Source organism: Lathamus discolor, chromosome 2 (assembly GCF_037157495.1).
Source record: "Lathamus discolor isolate bLatDis1 chromosome 2, bLatDis1.hap1, whole genome shotgun sequence".
NCBI lineage: Eukaryota > Metazoa > Chordata > Aves > Psittaciformes > Psittacidae > Lathamus > Lathamus discolor.
In genome coordinates, this window is record NC_088885.1 from 157,821,092 (window position 1) to 157,843,170 (window position 22,079).

General features: G+C 43.6%; 1 protein-coding gene across 10 annotated transcripts in view; it reads right to left on the reverse strand.

The window, feature by feature from the left end:
* TSNARE1 (t-SNARE domain containing 1) overlaps positions 1-22,079 on the reverse strand; it is a 523,183-nt gene that overhangs the window by 113,803 nt on the left and 387,301 nt on the right. Inside the window, exon 12 of one of the 10 annotated variants that reach the window (XM_065669050.1) lies at positions 12,575-12,640. The exons of the other annotated variants lie outside the window; for them this stretch is intronic. Coding sequence (XP_065525122.1) covers positions 12,581-12,640 — 60 coding nt within the window. The 3' untranslated portion in view covers positions 12,575-12,580. The remainder of the gene's footprint in view (positions 1-12,574; positions 12,641-22,079) is intronic. 10 annotated transcript variants of the gene reach the window in all.

The window sequence follows — 22,079 nt, forward strand, 5'->3', positions numbered from 1 at the left end:
AATAAATCATAGAATCACAGAATGGTTTGGGTTGGAAAGGACCTAAAGATCACCCAGTTCCAACCCCCTGATATGGGCAGGGACACCTCACACTAGACCATGTCACCCAAGGCTCTGTCCAACCTGGCCTTGAACACTGCCAGGGATGGAGCATTCACAACTTCTTTGGGTACCCTGTGCCAGTGACTCACCACCCTCACAGTAAAGAACTTCTTCCCTATTATCTAACCTGAACTTCCCGTTTCAATTTGAACCCATCAGCCCTTGTCCTGTTGCTACAGTCCCTGGTGAAGAGTCCCTCTCCAGCATCCTAGTAAAAGAGGCAAACCGCTCAGATTTTGTTTGATTTTGGCTTTGTATAACTAAACCTAACTTTAATTCACCATTTGTTTTCAAAATAATGTGCCATCTCATCCCCAAAATAATTACAGTACAATTAAAGAGCAAACATATTGAACCAGAGAATTTCTATCTTCAGTTTACACAGAAAATATTAGACAGAGGTAAAGAACTCTCCCTAAGATCCACCAGACATATATTGCATCTTTCATAGAATCATAAAATAGTTCGGGTTGGAAAGGACCTGGAGATCATCTGGGTCCAATCCCCCTGACATGGGCAGGGACACCTCACACTAACCCATCCCACCCAAGGCTTCATCCAACCTGGCCTTGAACACTGCCAGGGATGGAGCGCTCACAACCTCCCTGGGCAACCCATTGCATTTTCAGCAACGAAAATGAATTTCTAGTGGCCAAAATGTAATCCAGATATTCAAGTGTGCCTCCAAACAAATATTTGATGTTTGTCTAGCAGAACAGAAAGTTTCCTTTTCCTTCAAGAAGAACAGAATTTAAACATTCAAAATTCAACACTGCAGTTGGCAATGATGAGATATACCAAGATCCCCATAATGAGAAACCTGTCTGTTCTAATAGAATCTTACATTAATCACTTAACAGATTAATAATCTCCCCATAATTGAACTCTGCATAAAGAATATGCAAGAACTGGAGAAAATAACAGATTTAATTCTAGTTTCAAATCAATCCTTTGAGGTTTTTTTAACTCTCCAGTTTGCAATATTGAACTTTGCACTGTCAGGAATGTTTTCTCTCTCTGCTTCTTTGCTTTCCCTGACTTTTGGATGTGAATTTCACAAGCCACTTATAAACTCACTGTCTTCCCTGAAGATACAGTGCAGGTAACATCAGCAAAAGGCCCTCCTTGCGTTCAGTGAACTAGAAAGCAAGATTTTGTACCTTAAAAATACTGTTGTTGAAGCATAAACTCCTGGATGCCTCCAGAAGGTTAAGTAAATTGAGAGAGGCTGTCAGTTCTACAGGGGATTTGCTATCAATACCTGGGAGTTTACTGAAAAGAGAGGGTTGAAATTAGTAGACCGCAAAAACACATTAAATTTGAGATGATTTCCTTTGAATTTTAGCCTCTCTGCAAAGGCAAAAAGCACTCAGAAGCCACACAAATGGGGATCTGCTGTGCTTTGCGAATTGGCATGAAATCCTACGTCTGCAATGAAAAATGATGTGATGACAGCTAAAGCTACAGTGCATGATGCAATTACCTTCCTGCTTTCCTTCCTTCCTGCCTCCCTCCCTCCTTCCCTTTCTCTCTTCTTTCCTTCCCTCTTTCCTTCCTTCCTGACTCGAGCATACTTAATGCTTGACAAGTTAGTGAACAGTGGAGTTTATGGCATGAACCTTCTCACCCTACCACAGATGCTTATATTCGATTACATGACCTCCATCTTAAATGTGACCCTTCTAGCCTAGTGGACACCTTCATGTGGAATTCTCTTCCCTGTTGACCGGAAAAGCATCTGTGTTACCCTGTCCTACAATCATTAAATTCCTGCCCAGCCTAACTCTTAAAATGTGGTGTGGAAGAGCACTGAGTATCTGTGCCTGTACCATACTCTGGAGACCACAAAGGCAGCATCCTTCCATGTTACATGGTCCTGCCGACTCCCTGACACCAAATCATTATTGAGTAGTGGAAAGAAGTTATGAATGTGTGACAAAGAGCACCTGCTGAAATGTGCAGATTTCCTTGCAGATGTTGTATTTCCATCCTCTCTTGTCAATTACTGAGCTGTGGTGCAGGGAGCCTTTTAGAGACTAGACTTATTTTCTAAAGTGTAAGAGAATGTGAATCAAAACCACTCATTACATATGCTCCTAACTTGGATGTTGTCCTCCACAGTAGGTTGCAGCTATTTGTCATTACACTTTTTCTGTTAGCAACAAGAATAAGAGACTCTGAGCCAAAACCTAGAAATATCCAACAAGCAATTACAAAACTCCATTAGGAAATAGCTGCTATTTGATTCTGCTTATTATAGCAACTCCTAATGACAACAATCCCCTTCTGAAGTCAATTTGGGCACCTTGCACTGGATGACGATATTTATAAAACACATTTTGGAATTTTCCAGGATGCCTTTCATTCTTGGATGAGGCCATGGAATATCCTCCTGAATTAATACCCTTTTGTTGGCTTTTATATAGGCTGAGAACACTGGGGCCTGGAGAAGGGGAGCTGTGTGGAGAACTCAGAGAAGCTTCCAGTGTCTGAAGGGGGCTACAAGGATGCTGGAGAGGACAACGGGTGATGGGCTCAGACTGAAACAGGGGAAGTTCAGGTTGGAGATAAGGAAGAAGTTCTTTTCTGTGAGGGTGTTGAGGCGCTGGCACAGGGTGAGAGAAGTTGTGAATGCTCCATCCCTGGTAGGGTTCAAGGCCAGGTTGGACAGAGCCTTGGGCAACCTGCTCCAGTGTAAGGTCTCCCTGCCCATGGCAGAGGGGTGGAACTAGATGAGCTTCAGGTCCTTTCCAACCCAAACTATGATTCTAAGTTTTCCTCCATCTGTGATTCTATGTATGGAAAGACTTAATTCCAGCAAAACAGAATCTACCTATATATCTATTCTAAATGTATATGAAGAGAAAAAAAAAGAAGATATAAAGTGTTAGAATGTCTTTTGGGAGAAATGTTCTTTCACTTTACACTGAGCAGTAGAGTAAGTGATATATTATTGATCATGACAGAGAGAACAGAAGTATAACAGTAGTTCTGCTACAGTCTGCTCATTGACTTACTTGCACAAAGCTGCACTACTGAGAAAGTCTGCTAATATACAGCCCTAAAAAGAATTAAATAATCCGACACAAACTCTGAGCTGGAGGGAACAGTCATACCTCCCACAGACTTCAAAGGCTGCTGCGCATTCCTGCAATAGGCGTACCTTTTTTATCTCTTCAGGATGTATTTAATCCTGTCTCATTTCCTTTGTTGCTTCACCCAAGATCCAACAACAAAAATCAGCATATTAAATACATGTCAGTTATCTTCAGATAGGTTTGCAGTAGACCAATAGCCATGTTCTCCTTGAAGATGAGAAACTGAGAAGACTAACAAAATATTTCTCTATCAGCCGCTTCTTCACCCTTGTTCCTATTAATAGCCAGCCATGGATGAAGCTGCTCTCTTGAGCTATTTCTAATCTGAAAGGCGAAAGAATACACATGTGTGCATACGTGTGTGTATAAATGTTTGACAGGATTACGAGATTTTCCTATGGGGAACAGAAGAAAGAAATTGTATTGCAAAGATCAGCTTGTAGAAATGACCCTGATGAACAGAAGTGGAGCTACTAAAATAGCCATAGCTGCTGTCTTCTGTTTTGCTGGGGAAGGTTGCATTTGGGGGGTCTTTGTTGGTTTGGTGTTTCTTTTCCCCAGCAGCTCTAAACAGGAGGGTTCTAAGGGGGCAGACAACCTGTAGTCTCCAAATGTACTCTTATCTAAAGCACCCAATGCCCTTCTGAGACCTCATTTGGAGTACTGTGTACAGTTTTGGTGTCCTCAACATAAAAAGGACATGGAGCTAAGTTCAGAGGAGGCCACGAGGATGATCAGGGGCTGGAGCACTTCCTGTATGGAGACAGGCTGAGAACACTGGGGCTGTTCAGCCTGGAGAAGAGAAGGCTGCGTGGAGACCTCAGAGCAGCTTCCAGTGTCTGAAGGGGGCTCCAAGGATGCTGGAGAGGGACTCTTCATCAGGGACTGTAGTGACAGGACAAGGGGTGATGGGTTCAAACTGAAACGGGAAGATCAGAGTGAGGGTGCTGAGGCACTGGAATAGCCTGCCCAGAGAAGTGGTCAATGCCCCATCCCTGGCAGTCTACAAGGCAGGCTGGGAACAGCCTTGGGTGACGTGGTCTAGTGTGAGGTGTCACTGCACATGGCAGGGAGCTGGAACTTGATGATCTTCAGGTCCTTTCCATCCCAAACTATTCTATGATTTTATGTGCAACTAAGAATACCTGAGTGGCCCACAGCTAAAACCATGCTCTCTTCCCAGAAATAGAATCTTCACACTTGTGCTGCCCTGTGATTTTCCTTGAGGGTTTTCCTTGAAGACTTTACTCCCTTGTGGGTCTAAAATAGCAGCCCCTTTAAAGGAAAAAGAAGACTAAGTTGAGTAATGCCTGGGGTAAAAATATGAGAGCTCAAGTCATAATCCCAGTTCATGCAAAGCTCCTAGTAAAATCCTGAGGAGCTTTGCCTCAAGTATTTGGAGTGCCTTGTACTGGCTTCGCATTCAGTTGTTGTAGCTGTGGACCAAAGCAAGCCTCTTCATCCCCAAATTTATAGGCTGGTGGATTTAAATCTGATCCCACGTCTCATTAGCTTGAAGCTAATGAGCATAATTGAAGGTCTTGAAAAACTTATTTACATTGCATTATATATAATTGCTGATAAATCCCTTGAAAAGGGACATCTGTTCCATATGCCCGGTGGGAATCAGAAAGCAATATACTTTATATGTAGGTAAATCACAGGATATTAACAGATCTTGAGAAAGAACTGGCTGTTGAGGGATGGGCTGGAGGGAAAGAGTGGGCTGGTAACATACAATAAATGCTTAACCAAGGAAACTTAGAAATCACTGCTAATTGCTGCTTCATGGGCTCAGTGCTGCGCATAGATCTGCTCCTGTACCCCTTGGAGTCATGGCATGTACATGGTTGGGCACCTCTGAGATGGAGAACACATTGACTCCAGACCCCAATAAGTGCCTTATAACCCAGACAAGTGCAAGCAAAGCACTGGTCTTGCAGGATGACTGTGTTGAGGTTGGGGTTGTAACTGGGAAGTGCGAAGATGGCTACTTGTGTTGTCATATTTAATCTGGCATAAACTGGTATATGCAGATCCCTTGGGTCTGATCCTATCTATAGGTCATCCAGATACTCAATATAGTGAAAGCATACAGCTTTTGAGGGGAACAAAGAGGATATAAATATATACCAGCATGACCAAGCTAGCCAGCCCTCCCTGACAAAGCCAGATTTTAACTTTTCCCAATGCAAGAAGTCTTCCTGCACCATCTTAGAATCATAGAATAGTTAGGGTTGAAAAGGACCTTAAGATCATTCAGTTCCAACCCCCCTGCCATAGGCAGGGACATCTCACACTAAACCATGTCAACCAAGGCTCTGCCCAACCTGGCCTTGAACACCACCAGGGATGGAGCATTCACAGCTTCCTTGGTCAACCCATTCCAGTGCCTCACCACCCTCACAGCAAAGAACTTCTTCCTTATATCCTATCTAAACTTCCCCTGTTTTAAGTTTCAACCCGTTACCCCTTGTCCTATCACTACAGTCCTTAATGAAGAGTCCCTTCCCAGCATCCCTATTCCCCCTTCAGGTACTGGAAGGCTGCTCTGAGGTCTCCACGCAGCCTTCTCTTCTCCAGGCTCAACAGCCCCTACTTTCTCAGCCTATCTTCATACAGGAGGTGCTCCAGTCCCCTGATCATCCTCGTGGCATCCTCTGGACTTGATCCAACAGTTCCATGTCCTTTTTAAGTTGAGCATTTAAGTGGAGAATTGCACACAATACTCCAAGTAAGGTCTCACAAGAGCAGGGTAGTGTGGCAGGTAGCTATCTCAATACCTGGGGCTAGAAATGTCCCACATCCAAGCTGCTCTGAGGACCAGAGACTGTTCCACAGTTAATGCTCCACCTTCAAGTTGTGGGTGTAGTAACCTTTGAATTTAGCCATGTTAGTCCACCAACACCACTTCACAACATGATTCCACATCCTCTTTCATAAGGAATCTTCCCTTTCTAGCCTAAGAATGAAGAAAGTTTCTTCTGTTAACTCTGACAAACAGCTTGTGGAAACAGCCCCATTCAAGATTTAGTGCTCAGTGCAGCGATTGCACTTCTGGTTCCTGTTTTTATTATGTTGTTTTGATTGGATTTTTAATTTTCTTTAATACGTAATTCCAGGCCCTTCAATCTCTGAATTGTCTATAAGGGCATCCGCCACTCAGAATGATATGAGTAGACGATCAGTATGTCAATGTCTTCCTGGAGCCATTTACCATCAGGAGGGAAACATGCTTCAGTATGAGAAAAAACAACTACCAGCTTTTAGTGTCTTGCTCTGTGGCAATCAATCCTTTTACACTCTGAAATACATAGATAGATATAGATATCAGGGTTTAATATTCTCCATCTGTTAAAACACCAGAGCTACGGCAGAAGGCTCCTATATTTCAGACTGAAAGACTAACAAACTGTCTTCTTGTAAGCTGTACACACACACAAGAAGGAAAACAAACACAAAAAACCCAACAACAGATAAAAGAAACAGAAAAAAAACCCAAAAATGATAAAAGACCCCACACCTAAAAAACGCACATCACCCAAAGGGGATCCTGTGACTAAGTGTGTGTTATACTTATGAAAGCCAAAGGCAAAGGGCTATTAATGTACACTTGAGATCACTTAGAGAAGCCCGTGGGGAAATGCTGTAGTATAACTGCCAAAGCAACACGCAAAGAAACTGTGTCTCTGAATACCCTGAAGGGATGAAAAAATGTTTAATAAATGAGTCCTTTCCAGAGGTCAAATATTAACGATTTGTGTGTGTGCTTTGCTGTTGAGATTTCATTTTCTCTGTTCCAGCTTGGACAGGGGAAAATATCAGGAGGCAAAGCTTTGATTAGCACAGAGCTGCGTGCCTGGGTAAAGTTAACGCATGAGATTATAGAGTGAGACAGTTGCAATATTAATAAGGTGAAGAAGAGGGAAAGAAAAGTGATAGAAACTTCACAGACTGAGCTTATTTGGCTTGATGGTTTCTGTATTAGCTCTAGCAAAGAAGGCAGAAGTGGGCAAGGGATGATCTCTATTGTTCTGGCTATTCTCATTTTCTATTTCTCTGGTGTGATTCAGCAGAGATGGGGAAGGAGGAGGTGGGGAAGAGCTTTTCCTGGAGACAGAAGAATGTGAGAACAGACAGCAAAAGTGAGGTCATGGAGAAAGAGAGGAGGGTGGAGGTATTCAGGATGAGAGGCAGATAGGAGAGGAGGAGAGAGGGTTGCCGCATCTGAGCAGCCTGACTTCACAGAGCTTATCTTGAGGAATTCTTCCTCTTCGTGGTGCAAGGTATGCCCATGCTAAGTTACGGCTGCAAGATTTGGGTAACATGGCTTAGTGTTTGGGTGACAATGTGTGGTGTCCCTGCCCACAGCAGGGGGTTGGAACTGAATGAGCTTAAGGTCCTTTCCAACCCAAACCATTCTCTGGTTCTGCGAGTCTTAGATTTGTGGCCATAGAGGGCTGACGGGCAAGGTCTCCCCATCCACTTGGCTCTGCTTGGCACTTTGTAATAATGAGATTCATTAGTGCTATATACTCTGCTGGAAATACTTCCAAAGGTCTAATTGGAGTCGCACAAATGACTGTTTACTTAGGTAGCACTTCATTAGCTGCTCCTGCCCTGCTGTGTAATATGATATAAATTACCAGCTGGTATTGCTAGCATCACACCCAAACTGGCCGTCTTGTTCGTTGTACCACGCTGCTGGTGATCAGCTAAAGGGGATTCTGTTTTAAAGCTGAAAGATACCATACCTGGCAAGAAGAAAATCCTAAAAGTGAGCAACTTTTCCATTTCCAGGCACAGAACTGCTGTATAATATAGAGTGCTATGCACTGGGGAGCAAACCAAACCTGCTATGCACGGCATGGAAATTTTCACAAGCCTTATTAATCATCAGAGCCCACAAAACACAACTGCCCTTCACAGTCCCTTCTCCCTTCATCCCGTTTGGTTTTATACATTGTCTTCACGGAGATTCCTCTCAACAGCACCAAGATATCAGAGAGCAAGGAGAAATAACAGCTTAGGCAAGATGCTCTTTAGTTTGCAAGAGTCGGAGACCCAGAGCTTGAACGTGCTGTTCGGGGGACCTGGCACCCAGATCTGTTCAACAGCGCAGAGCAGAGGCAGGTGACAACATCCCATAGTTTCTCTACACTCTTCTAATTTCAGCTGATCAGCTTCAAAAGATCCAGTTCCAGCTGTAACTGCGCTGCAATCATCCTATAATACACAATGAGCTGGTTTATACCATGGGTTAAAACTGAATGTCAAGCTATATAGGTTTTACTTCTCTACTGAAATGCAGCTGTCTCTGTGTCTGCATGTGTGTGTAGCACGGCCCCAGCGTGTGGAGCACGGCACATTTCTTGTCATTTAAATTACAAGACAAAGGGTGGGAAGGAGGGGTCTCTACGTGAAGATTTGGGCTGAGACAAGCAGAAACTCCAAACCTTACAAATTGTTTTCTGTGTGATTTCTAATGCCTCCAGTCTTCTGAAACTACTGAAATACGAAGAGACAATCACAGCCTTTTATGAATTAAACCAATGACATTCAGCTACTGATGATGCAGGCAGCAGTCTTTCCTCCCTTGATTCCACAGGGAGACCTCCCTTACAGTAGCAATGGTTTGGTGGACAGATAGATACTGGACCTGCAGTCGTCATGTGCTGCCTTATCAGCACGGTCTGCAGGTAAGGTCTATGCGCTCCAGCAGTTCATGGATCCATTAACCTTTACATGAGGGCAGGATCAGAGAGGGCTGTGAAACCCTGATGTGTATTGAGTGATTTTCCACATAGCAGCAGCTAATCACCCCAGTGTTAGACGTAACTACTCAAGCATAGGACTCAAACATTTCCTGAGGCTTTTCCATCCCAATAGCAATTCTGCTTTACAGTCATTAGGTGGATGAGAGGAGACCACAGGACAGCCACAACCTGTCACATAACTCTTTAGGCTGCCACGCTTAGCTCTCAAGATCTTAAGATCTGCATAGGGATGCTGGGGAGGGACTCTTCATCAGGGACTGTAGTGACAGGACAAGGGGTAATGGGTTAAAACTTAAACAGGGGAAGTTTAGATTGGATCTAAGGAGGAAATTCTTTCCTGTTAGGGTGGTGAGACACTGGAATGGGTTGACCAAGGAAGCTGTGAATGCTCCATCCCTGGCAGTGTTCAAGGCCAGGTTGGACGAAGCCTTGGGTGAGATGGTTTAGTGTGAGGTGTCCCTGCCCATGGCAGGGGGGTTGGAACTGGATGATCTTGAGGTCCTTTCCAACCTGAACTATTCTATGATTCTATTTCCATTCTATTTATGCAGCACCTTTTACACTGTTCCTCAGTGCAGCATCATCTCTGACAATCCTCATTTTACAGGGGAAAGAACTGAGTCATAGAAACCTAAACCCTACCCAAAAGACTTGGGGAACTGGGAAGATCTGTAGTGGTGTACTCAAAACCCCAAAGCAGCAAAGTGGCCAAGCACTTTCTAAAGCTGTAGGAAGCAGTTTGTTGTTAGCATCTAAAATCTGTGTTCATCTAGCTTCAAATTTGCTTCAAACAGAGCAACATGGAAGACAATACATGCAAACAGAAGAAATAAAAACAGAAAGCAAAATTACCTTGTAAGAAAAAAGAAGGTCAATATAGCAATAATGCAACCATGACTAAGCTGAACACCATCAGTGTAGGCTGTCAGGTTTGTTTACCACAGTTTTGATGCTAAAATGAAGAAAACCCTAAATGGGCACTACATCATACCATAAAGGTATGTCACCAACCTAGATTCTCCCCTTGCACAATGAATCAGTGTACTTCCAATGCAGGCTACCGACTTGAGCAATACTGAATCACACCAGAGAGAATCTGGGCTGCAGACACCGATGCTACATATCCATAACCAATCACTGGGATTTCTCTCCAGATTTGGCCAGATGAGGGCAATCCTAGTGTGGGAAAAGCACTGATTACCCATTTCAACCTAGAGAATCCATCCCTAAAGCTGCCACCCATCACATAGCACCTCTAGAGGGATTCCCAGGGATCTTTATAGCTCATGTCTGCCACAAAACTGCAAAATCCCAAAGGATTTAGCAATATAAAGAAGCAGAGCATCCCACCTCTTGCAAACCTTCCTACATTTGGTAAGCCATCTTCTTCGCCGCCTCCTCTTTCTCATCTTACAATCATATTTCCCAACATTCCTTATTCAGTCAAAGCACTGCTACATGCACAGCCTTTTATGCAAATTATTTTCTTTATTTTTATGATGTATGCAAATGAAGTCTTTACTCTGAACATTCTTTATGGTGCTATAAATGTAAGAATAGATCTTGAATTAGCCCTTTTCATTGTCAGAGCAGCACTAAAACTAGCTGAGGGATTCAGAGGTTTAAATGTGTAAGCAGTTTGGTATAAAGCAACTTTTATATCTTGTAAAAATTAAGGGTCTGGGCTGAGGTATTTGGGTATTAGAAGAAGATCTCAAAGAAAGGTAGAAAAATGGCATGTTTTTCAGAGCTAAATGAGGATTAAGACAAGAAATTGGTGAGTGAAGCAACCTGTGGTTTAACAACCTCTTTCTTCCTAGTATCCCATTACCTATATTCAGCAGGAACTTCCAATGGCAGATAAAGATGGCAATTACCTATTTCAGGAGGAACAGGATAAACTGGATGATGTTGTGTCAACTTTTGTTCTGCCTTTGCTGTATTTTCACATGCTTAACTTGTACCTGATAGCTCACGCTGCCCTAAAAAAGGGTTACTTGGCATAGCATCAGATGCAATATCATTGGATAACCTCTACTTTTACACTGCCAGGACAAAAATCGGTGCAAAGGTAGGGAGGAATCAGAAATAGTGAAGAACTGGCATAACACGAGGAGATATGGGGTGGGGGGTGGGGATCAGAGGCCAAGGACTGGTGGCGAAGGGGGAGCTCTGGGGTAAATACATGCTTGATTTAGCTTCTAATTGTGTATAACTCAGGCTGCTGCTGAAATGCATTTTCTCCCCACTTAATTTAACCATCTTCTTCATGGAAAGATGGCAATTAAATCCTTATCCCACAAAGAAGGACAAAAATTCCTGCAATTGGGATAGTGGCATACAAAGAAGGAGAAAATTCCACATCGCAGCATCAGATGAATAAGCCACATATTCTTCCCAGTGGGTATTACAGACTTAACAAGCGCTTGTTTGGTGAATGGAGGAAAAAGGAGAGGGAGATGCTAGCAGCTGCAGAGGGGCATTTTCCAGGGTTAAACCCCCTCTACATTTATAGATATGGATAACTATTTTCTCTTACTCTACTGATTTACAGTGGAATGTGGAAATGTAAAGGTTATCCCATTCAAAACTTCCCCTCCATTCACAGACTGATAAGAGCACTGGTGATGGATATTTTAATAACATCAGCATTCTTAAATCTACTTATATGGGAAAACATGAAACTCCCTGCTGTAACTGTCTTGAAGAAGCACAAGCCTACTATATTTTTGTATCCCTGGTGATTTTCATGAACACAATACAGAAAAAATTAGCCTGAATATGCAGCAAGGAATAGGAGGGATGAATGGAATCTTTTGGTATGAACTCTGTTCTTGCTTTGTTTGAAGCAGGCAGGAAATATCTGGGAAGACAGAATTGATTGTCTGTGCTTAGGGTGTAGCTGCACATACCAGCTATACCAGGAAAAAAAATGATGCTAGAACGCTGCTTGCTGTGGGAACAGGTTTAACGCACAGTAAGAGGGAAGGTATGCGGGGTATAGAGCAGGCTTGACAACGGAAGCAGCCCAAGCCATGCTGCCTTCTGCCTTGCTCAACATGCTCCTGCTGCTATTTCCAAATAGCATCACTTGCCTATTGACAGTCATTAGAAATTTAAGATTAATTTAGATTTGATTGTGCAACCTGCCTCTTACTTCCCTAGCCCAGGAGAAGAGATTAACATCTCCTTGCTCACAGAGGACTAACATCTCTTTGCTGCTTCTGAGGCCAGCCCTGAAGAAGGCCCATTTGGTTTTGTCCTGTCCATGGTTCACACTGCTGGTCCCCAGGATGACTCCACTGTGCTCACATAGCAACTTTACTTCCTACAGCATCCTACCATGAAGGACGGAAGACCCACAGCACTGAAAAGGGAAAAGGCCAAAGATCTGTTTCGGAAGAGTCTCATGGGATAAGGACGTAGAGGAAAGAGGGACTCACAAAAGCTGGTTATTATTCAAGGGACACCTCTTCCAAGAGAGCTTCCATCCCAGTGAATAAGAACTTAAGTTAGTAAAGTTGTTTTGCTGATGGAAAACAAAAGCAGAGTGAGGCAAAGCATCTTATTCAATATCATTCTGTGCCAAGAACTGACCTGAACTCAGATCCCGGTTAGTTCTGTAGCGATGAGGAATCTTTCTTTCCTAGACCTCCAACTCCCCTACAATGGAAAACAAAATAAAACAAAACAAAACAAAATCATTTAGCCTAAGGTTTCTGTACAGCCATTCCACCAATGCTACCACGGAAAACCAGAGCGAAGTTTGCCTCCTCAACTACAGCTTGTAGTACAGTTGGCTGCAGTAACCTCTTTGATACTCTCCCATTCTTCCATTCAGAGTCCAAATGTGGACACTTCCATGAATGTATCTGCCACATCCACAATAGCAGTGGCAAAAGAAAAGAAAATCGCGTTGTACAGAAAGCATGGAACTGCGAATAAGCTGAAAGTAGCACAATGCCATTATGTCATTTAACGAGATGTCCTCACATTGAATATTGTGTTCAAGTTCGACTGTATTGCCTCAAAAATGAAATGCAATGAAGTGAAATGAAATAAAATACAGTAGGTAAGGGGAGGAGGAGGCAGGGATAGGTAAAGAAAATGATCAGAAGCCCAGGAGGACTTAGGAACAAAGAGAGAACAAGCTATTTCATTTTGATCAAGAGCATGACAGAATTGTGATTGGGATAGGGAGAGTCTGGTAAGTAAAATAGAGGGGGAAGGACAGAGGGAAACTGGGAGAGCTGCAACAGCACAGCACTGTCAGAGGAGGACAAGGGACAGAAAAGGAGAGACGAGCATTTTGTGTCATAGACTACTGAGTAGATTTCCTAAATTACAGCTTATGCTTTTGTTTTGCGAAGGTTTGAAAACCTGTTGTCTCTCTGCATCTTAAATCAGCAGTTGAGACAGATGGAAAACGTTTCACGAGTGTGAATCCTCCTTGTAAGAAAAGACAAATGAAATTAATGAAATGTGATTAATAGTAAGGAAGAGAAGCATCTATCTAATGTACATGGCTATATTGTTCACACACATGAATGGCTGAAATAAAGTTTTATTACAAATGATACAGCATCATGAAACACACAATTAACCTGAAGACTTCTGGCCACAGAGCTCCCCGATTTCCTACAAGGTAAGTATCAGTCTTACCTAGGCCATCCATCTCAGTTTTATCTTTTGCTGCTGCAGCCTCTTACAGTACTAGAGGTTACAAGTACAAGAGGTTAAGGAAAGCCCTGACACAGTACAGATCACATCACAGAACAGATCACCACATCACAGAACACCCACTAAAGGCATTAGTGTCTTTATCCAAGATCCACAGCAAGCTGCTCTGGGTATAGAAGGTATGGAGGAAAAGCTAAATGAATCATAGAGGAGTTTGGGGAGGATTTAAGTGATGCCTAGGCTTTGCAGAAGACCATCTGATCAGAAGTGAATGCCTTACCCTGAATGCAGATAATAAAGCCTTAGGGCTGGAAGCATGCATGTGATGTGGAAGAGCATAACCAGATCATTGTGACTGACACCTTCATGTTCCCAGTGCTCTGATAATCAACATGCTCTAACTGTATGGGCCATGTAGAAGACACTGCTGATACTTCAACCAAAGGATTCAGGTGCGTGTCTATTGTGAACTCTGGAGTTCTCCTGCACAGCAGGCATCCATTGACTTACGAACCTGAGCCTAATGTCATAATCAGAATACAGCTTTTCATGTCTCAAAGTAATCAGTTACGCACAAGTTAGACTACTTCAAATGTATGAAGATGTGCTTTGACATATTTAACCTTTTCTGTATGTTACGTTGTCAGAAGTCACCAGTGTGGCTGGTTTTCTCCTACTAAACTAATCCTGCTCACTGGTGGAGGTTCAGGCTTTTCATGTTGTGATCACCCCTTGAGAAGATGTTAGCCTTACATTTACGCTTCATCCTCCTTTCCTCAAGCTGGGCTCAGTGGCAAGAAAGCTGGAGCTGGGAGAAAGACTCTGAGAGTTCAATAAGCTTTTCTGCCACAGGACTTTATTATGGTGATATTTACACTGGTCAAAAATGTCTGTTCTAGGACCTTGACTACATGGCCCTTTATGTCCTTGACTATATGGTCCTTTATTTCCCATAACTCTGCTCAAGTGATAACCATCAGTGGTGGTAATGGATCCATCTGGTTGTGATGACTGCACCTGACTCAAAGTGGATTCAGGGGAGACACAACAGCCAAGGGCTAATCTAAGCTATGTGCACCCCCTGCCAACCATAGCGCTGGTCAAGGTTTGGCTCAAGTCAAGGCTGATAAAGCCCTCTAACTTCTGAAATCAGTATACAAATGTGTCTATAACTCTATTATCTCACTCCATAAACAGTGGACAGTCCAGGGCCAGTTGTGCTCTCCTGCATGCAGCAGGCTGCACAACAGTATCTCTCATTGAGTGGGGATGTTTCTTAAGGTTATTCCTCAAGGTTGAGAGATCCTTTGCTGCAACAGATCCTCAATAACTGATTAACAGCATGCTAAACTTTGAAGTCTTAGCTAATTGATATAAAGGATTGATTGCACATGTATACCTACTTAGACATAATCCATTGACCAAGTCTGGGACTAACTCTGGATCCAGCTCCACCTAGACTCCTCTCTAAGCAGCAGTTTAGAAAGCAAGGGGGTCCTTTCTGAACTTCATGACTCAACGGAAGAGTGTCCCTGACAGTTTTGTCTCATCCTGCCCTATATATATGTCGTGGTTTAAACCCAATCAGCCATAAATCACGCAGTCACTCCCCCCACCTCAGTCCCTCCCCCCCCCCCCACCCCGCTTCTTGCCCTCCCCCTACTCCTGGAGGGATGGAGAGGAGAATCGAAAAGAATGCAACTCCCACGGGCTGAGATAAGAACAGTTTAGTAACTAAGGTATAACACAAATCACTGCTGCTACCACCAATAATAATAATGCTAAAGGAAATGACAAGGGAAGAGAATACAACACCTCAACACCAGCCAATCGATAACTCACCCCCCCAGCCCGACCGAGCACTGACCAATACCTTGTCCAACCCTGCAGTCCCCAGCCCTTACGGGTAACTCTCCGTTACATCCTGGGCATGACGTGCTGTGGTATGGAATACCTCTTTGGTCAGTTTGGGTCAGGTGTCCTGCCTCTGCTTCCTCCTGCCTTTCTCTCCTCCCTGGCAGAGCATGAGGCTCACAAAGTCCTTGGTCAGACCAAACATTTGAGCAGTAACTAAAAACATCGGTGTTACCAGTGCTGTTCCCAGGCCGAAAGTCAAAACCACAGCACTGCACCAGCTACCAAGGAGAAAAATGACTGCTACTGCTGAACCCAGGACAATGTAATACATACTCTACTGTACCTTGCCATCAAATCTTGTTAAACCACCACCATATTAACTATAAAACTTTGTTAAATCACTGGTTTACATCAACAAATGTATTTGTCACTCCATCTGTGACAACTGTTATCTACCCTGTCCTGGACTGTATCCTCTGAAATGAACCAGTGGGGTCCATGGCTCTTAGCATATGGCTCTGGACTTACCAAGGTGCTCCGTAGCACTAAGATTTGCCAATTTGGGGCCCTTTTTTTTTGGTTTGTGCTTTTTTTTTTCATACCAGAGCAACCTGAAGCACATGAAAACTTTGCTGCTGCCCACCAGAGTGGGGTTTTATGGCATGATTGTGTGAGGATGGATTATATGTCTTGACATTAAAGGCTGGTGCTGCAAGTCTAGTGGAGCACTGGAAGGCTCCGGATGGTGCAAGGAGCTAAACGTGGTGTGTTTCCATTCAGACAGAGGTGATTCAGCCCACAAACATCAAGGTTTCATTTTGGAGAGGACTAGTTGGTACATTCCCAAAAGAGCAGACAAATGTTTCACACTAAAAAAAACCCGAATCACAGACTCATAGAAGCAACTAGGTTGGAAAAGACCTTTAAGATCATCAAGTCCCACCATTACCTCAAGAAATCACCCAATACAAAATAGAACAATATTATGGAATCACAGAATAGTTGGTAGAGAATTAATATTTATGCAATATGGGAGATCAGGGGACAAAGATGGGGGAGTTACTTGACAATGTAGATGCATCTTCTGTGGTTGCTTTTGTTTATTCCTTCATTCTCGATCTCATACATCTATTTACAAAGCAAGGTTTCTGAAGCTCGCCATAGATTTGGGTAATGCCTAGTATAAGAGGTCTGTGACCTCAGTTAAAAGTTATTGTTACATCAATATCAACACTCTGTCTTGTATCACAGAATCACAGAACGGTTTGGGTTGGAAAGGACCTTAAGGTCATCCAGTTCCAACCCCCCTGCCATGGGCAGGCACACCTCACATTAAACCATGTCAACCAAGGCTCTGTCCAACCTGGACTTGAACACCGACAGGGATGGAGCATTCACAACTTCTTTGGGCAACCCATTCCAGTGCCTCACCACCCTCACAGTAAAGAACTTCTTCCTTATATCCAATCTAAACTTCCCCTGTTTCAGTTTGAACCCATCACCTCTTGTCCTATCACTACAGTCCCTGATGAAGAGTCCCTCTCCAGCATCCTTGTAGCCCCCTTCAGACACTGGAAGGCTGCTCTGAGGTCTCCACGCAGCTTCTCTTCTCCAGGCTGAACAGCCCCAACTTTCTCAGCCTGTTCCTTATATATGGAAGAATCTCACACAACATTATCAGTCTCAGTGATGAACACAGACTGGGATTGCTCTGCCTCTTCCTGAAATGCCGCAGTCTCTTGGAACATAGGTACTGGCCCATAAACAGTATACAGACACTGCATGAGGGAATTGGGATGGAGTAGTGATATCTCTTTCTCACACAGACTTGCTCCTCAACTGCCTGCACTTAAAGGAATTTAAAATGCAGAGCATAAAATAGATGCTAAGTAAGAAAACCAGCAGCCTGCAGAATAGGTTGCACACACTCTACAGAAAGCTACTGAGGGAGGAATATTGCCATAAATTGTGTTAAGTACAGTGTGTTGAGTCAGAAGCACAGTTGTGATGAAAATTACAATAGCAGTTTCAATGCAAGCCATTGCATGTTGCGTACAGTGCCAAAGAGTTCATACAAGGGATGCTTGATGGACTTCCAATAGTAATTACTGGTGCTTCACTCTCCAAGAAGCATTCCCCAGGAAAGATGCACCCTTGCTAGATGAAATTTGGCCCAGTTTGAGCAATGAGGGTGTTAAAATAATATCCACTGATTACAAAGAATCTTTGGGTCACATTTTGTTCTCATTCCTCCCCATTTTTTGTACCTAAACCTTCTTGCTCCTGACCCTGCCTATCTCTGTTCATTTTATGGCAGCCTACTTCACGGCTGACTGCTTTTAGGCTGCCAGCAACACGACATCTGGTAGGAGTGCCAGCATCCATCCCTCCTCATGAATCATAAAATCATCGAACGGTTTGGGTTGGAAAGGACCTGAAGATCATCCAGTTCCAACCCCCTGCCATGGGCAGGGACGCCTCACACTAGACCATGGCACCCAAGGCTCTGTCCAACCTGGCCTTCAACACTGTGAGGGATGGAGCATTCACAACTTCCTTGGGCACCCTGTGCCAGTGCCTCAGCACCCTCACAGTAAAGAACTTCTTCCTTATCTCCAATCTGAACTTCCCCTCTTTCACTTCGAACCCATCACCCCTTGTCCTATCACTGCAGTCCCTGACAAAGAGTCCCTCTCCAGCGTCCTTGTAGCCCCCTTCAGACACTGGAAGCTGCTCTGAGGTCCCCACGCAGCCTTCTCTTCTCCAGGCTGAACAGCCCCAACTTCCTCAGCCTGTCTTCATACGGGAGGTGCTCCAGTCCCTGATCATCCTTGTGGCCTCCTCTGGACTTGTTCCAACAGCTCCATGTCCTTGTGATGTTGAGGACACCAGAACTGCACACAGTGCTGCAAATGGGGTCTTATGAGAGCAGAGTAGAGGGGCAGGATCACCTCCTTCGACCTGCTGGTCATGTTCCTTCTATTGCAGCCCAGGATACAGTAGTGACATAAATGCTCACCAGCTGGTTGGGTTCAGACCTTCCTGGGCTGGACTCTTCTTCATGCTATCAAAACAGGACTTCCATGGCTTTCAAGAGAGGCAGGCTTTTGCACACATCGGTAAAAATCAATTCATAAAAAGGCTGGCTTAAACTGGCCTGCAAATACACCATCTCAGCCTCGAGCTGGATTTGCTTTCCTGTGCTCTATTGATGATAAGGGAAAAATATTTTGAGCCATTTGCAGTTAAAAGGTACGGAGCTTAGCAAGCTCAGAGCTTCTTGAATGCAGAGAATTGATTTTCCCCCAAAAGAGCTGATGGGGAATTTCTCTGCCATTTATACAGCTCTCCTGCCAGATGACTGCTTGATGTAGGAAATCAGCTAAGGAAAGGACAAATGGAGGTGTGACAAAATATGGCTTTGCTGTGTTGCTTCAGCAGTGCCAGCACCTCAGTGTAAGTGCAGCAACCACCACTTCAGGGTTGATCCCTATGTTTCAGTCCTCCCGTTGTCCACGCTGCTGGGTTCACTCCCGGACCAGAAGCAACCAGTCCCTTCCCGCAGAGACAAAGGTGATCTTCAAGGTGGTTGGTTGAACTTGTCTGCTCTGAGTAGAGAATAGGGATGTGGAACACACTGGGGGATGCTTCCTAAAGCAGGTCAGACAAAAGGACTTGTTTCTTTTGAGCCTCTGATATCAAAGGTTTTTTGGAGCCTCTGATATCAAAGAAAGGTCACGTTGACTTAGGTGATCTAAAGATTCCTGATGTCACCTTCCTTCAATACTGAGAAGAATATATTGGCCAAACTATTTTTGGAGGCCAAAAACTCACAATGAAATTAAACCAAATGAAACCGGATTTTTCTTCTGAATCCAATTCCAGAATAAACTACGTCTGAAGAAAATCTAATTTTGGACTACAGACCCCTTTTAGTCACCAATATTCCTGCCATCATAATGGTGACTGATTTTCCTTCATGAGGTCAAAACTGGGGCTGCTACTCAGTTTTCTTCGGTGGGAGGAAGCTTTTACCCTGAGGTACTGCCCAAACACATCCTGCATTGGACAATAATCCTTATTCATATCTTTTTGGGTTTTCCTTTAACTGGCAGATCAATACAGAGAATTCAGGGGATGGTAAAGAATGTGCAAGCAGGTTTCTGAATCCTAATGCATAAAACACGTTTGCCCCTGAGCAGCAGTGAGGATATAATTGGCAGATCTCTTCCTTCTTCACGCACTCTTAACTTGGCCGAAAGTAATCTGTCAGCTGAGAGAAGAGAGAACACTTCTTAGGTTTCAGAGAAAACGATGGCCTGTAACTTTAGCCTTAGTTTACAGATAGTACATGAGCAATATTAGGAAGGCCAGACTGGTCCAGAACATCACCTTCCTTATGGCTGCTGTAATGAATGAAATGAGAATATCATCTTGTCTAGAAACCACAGGTGAACAAATAAGAGATCCATGGGAAAATGAGCAACAGCCCTCCTCTGGAAGAGATGACTTCACCTGCTGCTGAGCAGTCCAAGCAAAGGAGGATGCATGAAACAAGGATGTCAAGCAGGGCAAATATGAGCCCTACCCCAGACAGTTTAGCAACTAGCCCTTTAGCTTTCCTAATGCAATTCTACGACACAGGATGCAATGCTGTGACAATGGAAGAACAGGAAAATAGAGGAGGACAACAGTGGGTGAACTCCTGCACCTTCGCATTCTTTTATCACTTGTGCCAAATCCTATGTTCTCCTAACATACCTGATAAGCAAGGAGGAAGGAGGCAGACCCTGCTCTTTAAAAGTTGCTACTGCTTCTAAAGGCCTTAAAAGGAATGGTATCACTGTCACAAAGCACAACTGTGGAGCCTTAAAGCTGGCCTATGGCTTGGGAGGCTTTGATTATGTGTTTTTGTTCCACTAAACCCAAGTTCAAAGCCCATGCGAGATGTTTTGAAGACGCCATGTCTCATGTTATGTGTGCGTATGCTACCCACGGCTGGTTTAGGCTCCCAGAATAAAGGCTGAGAAAGGGTATGACCAATCTCTATAAATAAAGCAGGGGAGTAAACAGTAGGGAGGGAGACAAGCCAGTTAAACTAAGTGAAAAAGTTGTCACAAGGACAAATGCTTCTAAAGTAGCCATAAAGATGTACAGACTGGAAACGAGAAGAAGGCTGTCAGTGTAAGAGCTGTGAAGCTGTGGAACAGCCAGAGTGGGAAGGGGTGTGGGAAGGAACAAACTGATGGGTGTGAAGATAGAAACTGATGCATTTATGTTCCTAAATAATGAATAAATAAAGCTGGTTGTATGGACTAAGTATCACCCAGCTCTCCCCTCCTTGGCAGCACAAAAACTTCAGGGACACAAACATGGTTTCATTTTTTGAACAGGCTTGTGTTCAACACTTCTTTCTCCTCCAGAGAATCAATAAATAAAAACTTCCATAAATAATAAATCTGAGGTGGAGAAAACAAAACAAACGGAAAGCACCTAGAAAAAAACTACAGAATGAACCATCCTCTCACCTCAGAAGAACTAGGAACTTAATGGTAAAGAAAGCCATCCATGCACAAGGACTGAATGTCATAGAATCATAGAATAGTTTGGGTAGGAAAGGACCTTAAGATCATCCAGTTCCAACCCCCCTGCCTTGGGCAGGGACACCTCACACTAGACCATGTCACCCAAGGCTCTGCCCAACCTGGCCTTGAACACTGCCAGGGATGGAGCATTCACCACTTCTTTGGGCGGCCTGTGCCAGTGCCTCACCGCCTTGATAGTAAAGAACTTCTTCCTTATCTCCAACCTGAACTTCCCGTTGCAGTTTGAGCCCGTTACCCCTTACTCCATCACTACAGACCCTAATGAAGAGTCCCTGAGTCCATGTAGCCCTGTGAATATTTCATCTGTTCTTAAAACCTGAAACTAAGCGCATTTAACAAGTTGCACAGTGCATACAGATCAAAACCATTGACATATGATGGACATATGAGAAATATTTAGTTCAACTGGGAAAACAGTAAGAAATCAAGATTTCACCTTCTTTTTGCTCTCAGAACTAAGTCCTTACAAACAAATCAGGCAAGTTCCACAAAAATTAATGTTCTTTGAAGAAGACTGACCCATTCACATGCATTTTTAATAAATCTGGAAGACCTGGGCAATTTCAGAGACTAGAAATGTAAAACAAACAACACAAACTCATTTGTAAATGCTGTAATGAGATGAAGAGTGGACTCCTGCTGTCATTTAGGAAAAGAGAAAAGACAAACTAGATAGTGGGTGGAAAAGATAAATATTATTTTAAAGCTTTAAAAAGAGAGAGTCAAAGAGCTAAGCTGATTTCTTAGAATAGCTTTCTGTTTCGGAATAGGTTAAAGTGCCTGCAAGTATGATGGAATACAGTGCCACACTAGGGATTAATGCCTTTGGATCTGTATTCAGGCCCCACTTTCTTGTCTCTGTTTACTTATAACACTCAGTTTGATGAGTCCTGTGTTGTACTGCTTTGCTCTAAATAGCAACGACCTGATCCTGCCTGCAGCAGTACCCGATGAACAGT